Source organism: Stegodyphus dumicola, chromosome 11 (genome assembly GCF_044657685.1).
Source record: "Stegodyphus dumicola isolate Sdum_Otavi_A_Nest chromosome 11, ASM4465768v1".
In the NCBI taxonomy this organism is placed as follows: domain Eukaryota; kingdom Metazoa; phylum Arthropoda; class Arachnida; order Araneae; family Eresidae; genus Stegodyphus; species Stegodyphus dumicola.
The window spans coordinates 34,708,198-34,719,138 of record NC_140778.1 but is presented as its reverse complement, the minus strand read 5'-3'; the positions used below and the strand labels follow the sequence as shown (position 1 = coordinate 34,719,138).

The following is a 10,941-nucleotide window of genomic DNA, read 5'->3' as shown; positions in this document are numbered from 1 at the left end:
CGCATACAATAAAATGTATACAATAATAATGTATTTTGAGTATTTTGGCGCTAAACCTACACTACAACCTTAATTTTAAACTTTACAAATTACCAAGAATACGGAAATTTATTGACAGTTTGCAACACCGATCTTCAGCATTGAAAAAACAAGAATCCTATGCCTTTTTATTGCTCTTGCGTCCCGCCATGTCGGGAATTCTCACGGTTTCGCGAAAAGTTTCGATTTGTCTGGAATTTGTCTGGTCAGCTTAAAAGTTACGTTAGGAGCTTGCGCAGATGTGAACAAATGTTTTCTCATAGGGAGAAGGAGAAAGTTCTATGACGCCAATTTCAATTCCAGATAATCTCATTCGAGTCGATCCTTCTATCGCTATTGAATCTATTCTGAATGTGTATGTTATATATATTTTCGTGTAATTGCAATTCACTGTATTAAATATTCACGGCAGCAGACTTACGCAGAATCATGGATAAATTTTTAAGCGGGCGTAGGCGAGCATTAGACGATAGACAAGCATCAACAAGTAAACAGACGAGCGTGGTTCCGAAAATAAAATCAAGAAAATATTCTCAAGAATACTTAAATTTTGGGTTCACTAGTACTGAAGTAAATAAAGAAGAAAGGCCCCTGTGTATCATTTGCTCAAAAATGTTGGCGGCAGACAGCATGAAATCTAATAAAGTTAAACGACATTTGGAAACGCTTCATAGTGAGTCCGTAAACAAATCCAGAGATTTCTTCGAATTTTAAAATTAAAATCATATGAAAAGCAAAAATCATTGTTTAAAAACCTTTGTCTGTGAATGAAAAAGCTGTAATTGCCTCTTACAAAGTTTCGTATAATATAGCCAGATGTAAAAAGCCTCACACCATTGGTGAAGAGCTTATTCTGCCAGCCGCAATTGAGATCGTAGAAATTATGTTTGGAGATAATTTAGCAAAACAATTGCAGTCTATACCTCTTTCAAATGATACTGTTGCCCATCGAATTGCTGATATAGCTGAAGATGTAGAGTGTCAGCTTTTGTCGAAGTTACGTGACAAATTGTTTTCAAAACAACACGATGAGGCAACAGATAGTAATGAAGATGCTCATTTCCTTGCCTATGTTAGATTTTGTGAGGATTTGTCAGTAATAGAAGAATTACTTTTCTGCAAACCAATAGAACTCAAAGCAACAGCACTCGTATTATTTGCTATCTTAAATAATTTTATGAACAAGGCAATCATAGAATGGAAAAATTGGGTCGGAATATGGACCGATGGTGCTCATTCTATGTCCGGAAGATTCCAAAGTATTCAAGCACTTGTGAAACAAAAATCACCACAGTGCGTCTGGACACATTGCATGATCCACAGAGAAGCTTTAGCTTCCAAAGAAATGAGTCCTTGTTTGAATATTGTGTTTACTACGGTTGTAAACGTAGTAAATTATATAAAAATGAGATCTCTGAAATCAAGAATGTTTTCTGCACTTTGTAAAGACATGGGTGCAGTACATTCAGTGTTACTATTTTATTACGAAGCAAGATGGTTATCACGAGGGAAATTTTTGCAATGTGTTTATGAATTAAGAGAAGAAATCGCCGTTTTTCTAGAAGAGGAAAACAGACCGGAAGCTGAGAATTTTCGCGATAGTTTATTTGTGATGAAACTGAGCTACGTGGTCGACATATTCGAGAAATTAAATAACTTGAATCTTCAACTGAAAGGAGCAAATACACATATATTGGATACGAGTGATAAAGTTAATGCTTTTGTAGGAAATTGGAATTGTGGAGCAGAAATTTAAAGCAAGAAAACTTAACAATGTTTGCAAATTTGAATGATTTTATTAAAACTTACAAGGCTGAAGAACAACATGTAAAAGTTGTTTTTGTAACCATTGAAAATCATTTAGCAATGCTAGCAAAGAATTTTAAAAAGTACTTTCTTGCTGATGACAAACTGATATCAAGTTACAAGTGGGTGAGGGATCCATTTCAAAATACTCCCGAAGGACTCTCAATTGAATAGGAAGAAACCTTCATAGACTTCACGGCAAGCGGCGAAACCAAAATTCAATTTAGCAATAAATCACTCTTTGAATTTTGGCCAGGAGTGGATGATGAGTTTTCTGCACTAAAAACAAGGGCATTTCGCATTCTACTACCATTTTCAACATCTTACCTTTGTGAAACTGGATTTTCTGCGGTGGCTTCTTTGAAGACAAAAATCTCAAAAAAAAAAAAAAAAAAAAAAAAGATCTCAGCTAAATATAGAAAAAGAACTGAGAGTGTCTATTTCTAATATTAAACCCTCCTTCGAAAAACTTTGCTGTGCAAGACAGGCCCAAGGAAGTCTCTAATAATTATTAAATTTGTTTTTAATTTAGTAAGGTGTTTTAATTTAATAAGTTAATTATTAAATATGTCGAAATGTATTTTGTTTTGTATGTGTGTGTGTGTTCTTTCCTTTCAGTCACTTAATCAATTTTTTTTTAAATAACATTTTCTCTTGGATATGCTCGCGTCCCCCTAGGGGGGCGTGCCCCAAAAGTTGAGAATCACTGTATTAAGTCTATTATTATGGCAAAGCACGCGTGGGCTGTTTGCCTAAGAGGTATGCCTTCTTGGAGAGAGTTTTAAGGGAAACTAGTTAGTATACTCCTTAAACAAAGGACATATCATGAAAGTGTCCATTTAATCAGCCCCTCTGCCCAGAATCGAGGTTACGTCGAAGTACCAGTGTTCAGGAACATTTGGCTCAACCGCTCATCGGTCCACGTAGTTTCACAACACATCAATATTGTTTTCACACCATCGCGAAATAAATCTGGAAGTTTTGTTCTTTTGCAACTAGTTGAATAAAAACTGCAATCGACGTTCACATGAAACCTTTGACAGAGCGATTATAGAGCCGGTTTTTTACCTTGATGCAGATATAATTATACTGCACAAAGCAGTACTTCCCAGTAACCTGAAATACATCCCCATTAAGTCTTGCTTTGAGAATTTCCCTAATTAAATAACAAAGGACCAACGATTATAAGTTTCGAAGCACGTGCTATCAAGATCGTTTCATTCCACATCAGATATTCTAAAAGTGAACAGAAAGAAGAAAATAGACAATAGCTAAAAATGGGAAAATTCAATGTGAATATAACACTTTATTGTTTTTCTCTTGCGCTTTACAGCTCACATGAAGTGAGAGATAACTCATACTTAGACACATATATGATTATACTGAGTTTGTGCTGTTTTAGGTATTACTTGCCAGTAACTTTAGTTTATCCAACTGTGGGCGTTGTAGTGAGAAGTCCTTTAGTGAGTTCTGGAGCCGAGTGAACGTGAATATGACTAAGGGGGGGGAGGAATGCTTAAATGTGACAATTTGTGGAAACATTTGTGTGGAACAAAGTAAAATTCTAAAGAAATTCTAAAGCTTCGCCCATTTTAAAATTACTTTGAGATATTGCTGTTGAATTGAATTTTGTGATTTTAGTGCGAAGAACATGATATTTAATATATAAGGGTAGCACACAAAACGTTAATGTAATGCCCCTTTGGCCGTAATGCAAAATCTGAAAGCTTTCATATTGTAAGTAAAATGAATTCTTTTTAAAATACAGTCGATACAACTCTGATAAACGCCCTAATTTCACCAAATGTGGCGATATGTGTTTTGCGCTGGTTTTGGGCGCGATTGCGTATGTATGGCAACCATGTCGACGTTGAAAAGTCTTTTGGTGGAGTAGTTTAAATTGCTAGTTGGTTCGTGTCGCGTGTGTTTTTGAAATGGCCTGTATGTTGCGATGAAAGACGTGGTGGGAAGGTTTGAGCCGCGTATTTTAGATTGTGTGCAGAGTAAATTTCGTATGAAAAGGTACGATGTTGGAGTGGTTAACGAGTCTTTTGTTCACGGATGTATTTATGGGGATCGTAGTGTATTTTTGGAATTTTTGTGGGAGTCGGGACTTTTAAAACGGAGTTTGACGTGTCCGAAATGCGGAGCTGATATGAGAACTCGGACGAAAAAAGGAGTTTCTGATAGACTTGTGTGGGTTTGCAGTAAAATTGTTGCTAATAAAGCATGTGGGTGTCAGCGGAGTTTAAGGTTTGGATCTTGGTTTTCGTGTAGCAAGTTAACGTTGGAGGAAGTTTTATACTCTTATAAAACTTCCTCCAACGTTAAAGTAATTTGAAAGCTTTCAGATTTTGCATTACGGCCAAAGGGGCGTTACATTAACGTTTTGTGTGCTACCCTTATTTATTAAATATCATGTTCTTCGCACAAAAATCACAAAATTCAATTCAACAGCAATATCTCAAAGTAATTTTAAAATGGGCGAAGCTTTAGAATTTCTGTACACAGACTCGCGCGCTGGAGATAATTTTTTTTTCGTACAGTGCTCGCTTTGAAATCGTTCAGTGTTTTAATCAACAATTCGTTAGCGTTACAAAATATGAAATCGATCATAAAACAAATTTCAAATTCCAAGTTTGGTCTTCCAGATGACCATATTCAGTAGAAGATTAAGTTATTCAAAATTGGATGGCTCTAGGTACCGTTGTTTTATCCTATTGGTAGAAACATACATACATTTATGGAGATTCTTCATTACTTAATTTCTTTAACTATAACACAGGGCGATAATATTTGATGACAACTATGTGAAAAGTAAACCAACATTTATAGTGAACCAATACAAAATACGAAAACGAAATACTCCTTCAGGGTAAATTTTGAACTAAAAATAAAAAGTCATCTGCAACTTTAATCGGCAACATTAACTTTCCATGGCAACTTTAATCGTTTTCGTCTTCTTAATCGTGCTGCCACAATAGAAATGTACAACTAAAAGATGTCACAAACGGTATATTTTCACGAAAATGAATTTGTCTTGCATAATTAATTTAGACTAATTTGTCTTGAATAAAGCTTATGAAGGTTGGACTGTCAAATACTTCAGAAATTGTATTCTTAAATTTAAAAAAAAATCAAATTTTTTAATGAAATTCGTCTGACATAGAAACAGATTTCCATCGGATGAAGTGACCGACATTTAAAATTACATTCACAGTTTGGTGTTTAAATATTATGATATTAGTTATATAAATAATATGTTACTCACTAGGTTTCTCATATACTCACGCGCTTTATGTATTTTAAAATTAGAGGCGACTGTAGATTGTTTTGTTTTCCATCCTTTTTTTTTTTTTTTTTTAAATCAAGTTGCTTTGCTTATTGTAGGCAGAGCGGTGGCTTTCGAATAAAATATGTTTATGTTCTCTCTAGTTCTCTTTTTTCTGCTTAAATTTATTGTTCAGTTTGCTTTTCACCGCCAAAGCATTCAGGAAGGTAATTCAGAAATCAAAGATTTTGAACGTGTGTGACGACGATTCAGAGATGATTGATTATTTTTTGATTAGATGTTTTTTACTAGAAAGTAAAATGTTCTGCAACAAGTGCCAATAATTGAATATTAAAGCAATGGAGATTTTTAGGTAGAATTTGTTGGTATGCAAGTAAATAAAATGATCGTACAAATGAATAATATAATCCTCATAGTTACGATTTCGATGTTTCCTATACATAAATTTTGGCTTTGAACTATTAATAATTTACAGTTGCTCTCTCAGTGTAATATTTGTTTATACTTTTATAAACGATGTTTTTGAACATCTACGAATTGCACAATTTACACTAAAAACACAATTCAATTGCACAATTTTTTGAAGTTGAAACAGAACGCTGTGTACATGGTATTCTTTGAAATTTATTGTTGTTATGTTAATTTATTAAAGCGAGGTGTGCGTAGTTCGTAGATTCGTTCGTTGCCTACAGTGTGCCATTCGTAGATGTTTTTTTTTTAAGTTAAAACATGTCGCTGTTAAGTTTTTAAGTTTTTAAGTTAAAACATAGATTCTTGTCAAATATTTTTGGTTAGAAACTTTACGTTTTTGCTATCTAAATTTTTTGTTTTTGTTTCGGATTTTTAGCTTAAATCGTGTGTTCAAAACGTAGTTTTTGCATGTGCGAAAACAGTGTTTTTGGAGACATTTTAGGCTTAAAGTTCGAAATGTAGACAAAAAATTTGGATAGTAATATGGCAGCGTGAAGTTTCTCGCCAAAATGTTTGGCAAGTAATTTGGCGACTTGAGGGCGCATATCAGAGCAGTCCCATACAGTCCATAGAAATTCTTGTAACAAGTGCCTATAATCAACAAGAAAACGTTTTATTAGTCCAAAGGGGCCATTTGCCCAGAAGAACTACTAATTTTATCTTAGCATTTGGCGTTGATTTGCTATAAATGTCGGATCACCTTTCAAATCGTTGCCACCAACTAATAGATCTTGCATTATATTTAAAGAAATTAAGTAATGAAGAATCGGCATGAATGTATGTTTATTTCTCGCCCTGTGAAAAATCAACGGTACACAAGAGCCATCGACTTTTGAATAACGTACATATGGACATATGGAAGCCCAAATTTGGAATTTGGAATTTGCTTTATTATGTATTTCATATTTTGTAAAACTTTAACGAATTTTTGATTAACAAACCCCACGATTTCAAAGCGAGTAGTGGCAACACTGCGCGAAAAAAAAATAATTTTTCTGCAGCGCGCGAGACTGTGTATCGTAGAAATTAACCCAGAGAAATTAGATAACAGATTGACCTGATACCAGTTCAAATAAACCTTCCAAACGAAAATTCGCCTTTTCAAAAAAATGGTAAAATTAGACAAAGATGCATTCTTCTGAAAAACGTTTCCAATACGTAATATCCCTTAGAGAAGTAGGTAGGGATATTGTAAGGTTATTATTCGCGATATTTTAGTTATCGAATATCGCTTAATGGCTTTCCAAATTCTACTGAAAAAAAAAAAAAAAAAAAAACAAAAAAACAAAAAAAAAAAATCTACTACTTATTTTTTTAAACCACTTTGTGGTTATAAGCCTGTGTCCAAATTCAAGGACAAATTAAAAATTTATTAAAAAAATATCTATAGGTTTTAAAAAGTTAACGATCGCCCAAAAGAGTTTCTTACGGTTTCTTACTCTCTCTTTGATTTCGCAGTTTATCAGTCTGCTGCTACAGTCACTCCTATTAACCCATTTTTTTTTTCTTTTAACTTTATTATTAAACATCATTTTCTTCGCGTTTACGCCATAGGCAATTCAACAGAAAATTATAAAAATTTTAAAAAGCAGCATAGCAGTACATGTTTGAATTCACGATGCGGCGTTAAGTATTAACATACATTTTTCTGTATGTCAAGTATTAGCACATTTTAACTGAGAAAAGACTGAAGTCTTTTTCTCAGTTAATCATATCGATTCGGCTTGACAAACTTTATTGTCTTTTTATTATTAAAGTTCAGTGTATTCACTTTATTTATCAAATATCACATTTTTGGCGCTTGCGCCGCGTAAAATTCAATTCAACAGCAAAATCACAAAATAATTAAAAACAGCGCATCTCCAGGATTTCCGATAGACAGTCTCGTGAGCTCCAGATAAACATATTTTATTACGAACAGAGTTGCCACTGCTCGCTTTAAAATAGTTGAGCTAGTTAATCAAAAATTATAACCAAACTTTTACACAATATGAAACAGATAATAAATAAAAAATCGTCATTCTATGTCTGGGCTTCCAGGTGTCTATGTTCGGATGGAGGACAACGTTTCTCAAAAGTAGATTGGGCTGATCTTTACAATATGGTAACTGGTAGTTTGGCGACATTTTGGAGGCTATAAAGGTTACTACTACCTGGGACTTTGGTAATAATGTGAGCAGTACTCAGTTCCGATTACGCATTATTTTGTGTGAGGGAAATGAGAGATCATGTGATATGTCATGTGATATTAATGGACGAATTACGGTTCTTTAATCGGAAAAGGGGGGAAATCGGGAAAAAATCTGGAAATTTTGTATTTGCCTTTATTCTGTGTTGTGTGAAACAGTGTTCGTTAATTTTTGGATCCCATGGCCCTAACTAAAGTGAATTCGAAATGGGTATTTAGTGGGATTGAAAGGGGTAATAAGTGTTTCTTTAAGATTGTGCGAGATAGAAGTAAAGATGTTTTATTAAGTTATTTATTTTACTTGGTACCTTGGTGTGAACTATAAGTATGATTTTAAAGATCCTGAAATAGAAATAAGAAAAGTTTATCGGACACGTAATCAAGATTCTGAAGAAGAATAGGTAAGTTAGTATTTTTAATTATTTGAGGATATTATTTTTATGCATTGTTCTAAATGTAAGGTGGAAGAAAAGTAATTTGCGTAAACGTGCATGGAAATAATTTAAATATTTGACACTAAGTATTTGTAAACATTTGTAATGAAGTAAAGGTATGAATTAGTTAGTGACGTTTGTAATATAATAGATAATGTAGAGGTAAAAGTTTTTGGATATTTTATTTATTTTATACGGGGAAATGTTCATATTTGGAAAGGGTATGTACTTTTTCGCGATCAGGTAATTTCATATATGTTTTTTTTTTTACCGAGTTTAAAGATTCAGAAAATTGTTATGCATTTTCGTGAAATTTTTCTAATTTATGAGAAAAAAGCAGTGTACATGGATATAGTGAAGAGTGTGCGCAATGCCATTTTTGTGCAATTCTGGGAGGTTTTTTAAGTAAAAATAAGTCGACGTATACATGGTTTAGTGATATTTTAATTAAATGATAGTTATTTTGTGAATTTTATGTTTGTAGGAATTTGGTATACGTTTAAGTTAAAGTAAACGTGCATGGTAATAATTTAAATATTTGACACTTAGTATTTGTAATGCTTGCGGTATGAATTCGTTGGTAACGTGTATAATATAATAGATGATTTAGAGGTAAAAGTTTTTGGATATTTTATTTACTTTATGTGGAAATGTTCATATTTGGAAAGGGTATAAACTTTTTCGCGATCAGGTAATTTCATATATGTTCATTTTACCGGGTTTAAAGATTCAGAAAATTGTCATGTATTTTCGTGAAATTTTTGTAATTTATGAGAAAAAAGCAGTGTACATGGATATAGTGAAGAGTGTGCGCAATGCCATTTTTGTGTAATTCTGGGATTTTTTTTAGGTAAAAATAAGTCGGCGTGTACATGGTTTATGTGTATGTGTTATTTTGAAAAACGCGTAAGTAGTATGGTATTGTGCACTTTTTCCCAATTTTGCAGTGAATGTTTGTCATGATTAAGCAGTTTTGTTAGAATAAATTTCTAGCATAAGTGTAATTCGGCTAGTAGATTGTTGGAAAAAGTGTTCAGTAGATAAAAAGAAAAGAAACATGTCTTTACTTCGTGAAGACAAAATGGCGGCGTGAAAAAAAATAGAGGGTTGCTGTAGGAGAGTTGGTCGGCAAATTTTCGCCAAAAAAACGCCAAGTTACCATAATGTAAAGATCAACCGTAGATTGCTCTAAGTACCCTTGTTTTTTAACAATGCGAGAAACATTCATACATACATGCAGATTCTTCATCATTTAATTTCTTTAAATATAATACAGGGCGGTAATACTTGGTGGCAACAATTTGAAAATTGATAGGCCATTTATAGTGAATCAACTTAAAATGCGGCTTACCAGCGGTCGAGCGGTAAAGTCGCTGGACACTGGTAGTTCGGTTCGAGGTTCGAATCCCGCGAACGGGCTGGCTGCATGGGTGTTTTCGTGGTTTTCCCCATGTGTAACGTGTCTACGAGCCAGTTTCCCTTAGAAAGTCCTCCACGAAGGCATCCCTCCCCTTAGGCAGATAGCCCTAGTGTGCTTTCCCATAATTAAATACACCACACCACCAACTTAATATGCCGTTTCGAGTCTAACTATCCCATTTGCGATTACGTCCCTTATGTGCTAAAAAAATTCTTTAACGATATAAAGGGAAATAACTATTCTATTCAGATTTCTCGTAATTTCAGAAAAAAATAATCGTGATAAAGAAAACAGATCTCATCTTGGAAAGAGTTATCCTAAAATTTCTATAAGCCGAAATTTCGAAATTTGGAAGAAGGAATAAAGTAAGTTTAATAAAAAAACAGATAATTATAAATATATATCAGATTTAATTAACTTTAAGGAACTAAATTTTGTGAGCTAATTTTTTTTTTAAATTTACTTATGCGATTTTTACAAAATTGGCTGTTTGGCATAATTTGAGTCGTAGAATCAGAATATGGAAAAACTTAGCCTGTCATTTCAGGAGAAGTCCAGTTTTTGTGTCAAAATACCTATATTAGGTTTAGTTTATATATATATTTTCTGTCAAACTACCTATACAAACTAAAACCTATAATATGTTAAACTTTTAGTTAAGATTTGCTTTTATAAGTATTTGAAATTTAAATAGAAGCGAAAACAACCTCAACCATGTCATACTTCTTTTATTACCCGTCATAGCTCTTTTGTGTTATATTTTCGGTTATAAAACACAGGAATGGCTTAATTTCCATAGTGCTTTTACTACTTAAATTGATACTGTCTCTTTGTAAATGTATGAATTCTGGGAGACCAGCATTCAAATATTAGGACAATGTTACACATAAATCTAATACCTATCCTAAGTCGCGCATGGAAAACGCAAGTTGTTTCGTCAATCGGCCCACATTAAAGCTAGAACTGTAAATGTCAAAAACGTCAAAATATATGAGTTTCTGAATAATAAGGATTAAAGTAAAGTGTTAAAAGGGGGACAATTTTACTTTCATTTATTATTTTTTTTTTCTGTAAAAATTGCACCACTAAAAATATTGTAATGCACCCGTGCATTACAATATTTTTAGAGATTTTTTGAGACACAATTTGAGAATCGAGGGTTTACACTATCCGAAGCGTATGATTTAAAATTTCAATTTATAAAAAATCTATGGAACATAAAATTGTGATATTTTCACAGATTACACCATAATTGAGAAATACTAATTTCAATATTACACAATAAGTTCAA

General features: G+C 33.2%; 1 protein-coding gene across 1 annotated transcript; it reads left to right on the top strand.

Annotated features, from left to right (window-relative positions):
- Positions 1-922: 922 nt before the first annotated feature.
- LOC146993880 (protein FAM200A-like) lies at positions 923-1,795 on the top strand. Its single transcript, XM_085826265.1, has one exon. The coding sequence runs from the start codon at positions 923-925 to the stop codon at positions 1,793-1,795; it is 873 nt and encodes a 290-aa protein (XP_085682391.1).
- Positions 1,796-10,941: the final 9,146 nt, after the last annotated feature.

Bases quoted from the DNA above. Each gene is read 5' to 3' on its own strand.
- LOC146993880 (XM_085826265.1), top strand. From the start codon at position 923: ATGTTTGGAGATAATTTAGCAAAACAATTGCAGTCTATACCTCTTTCA.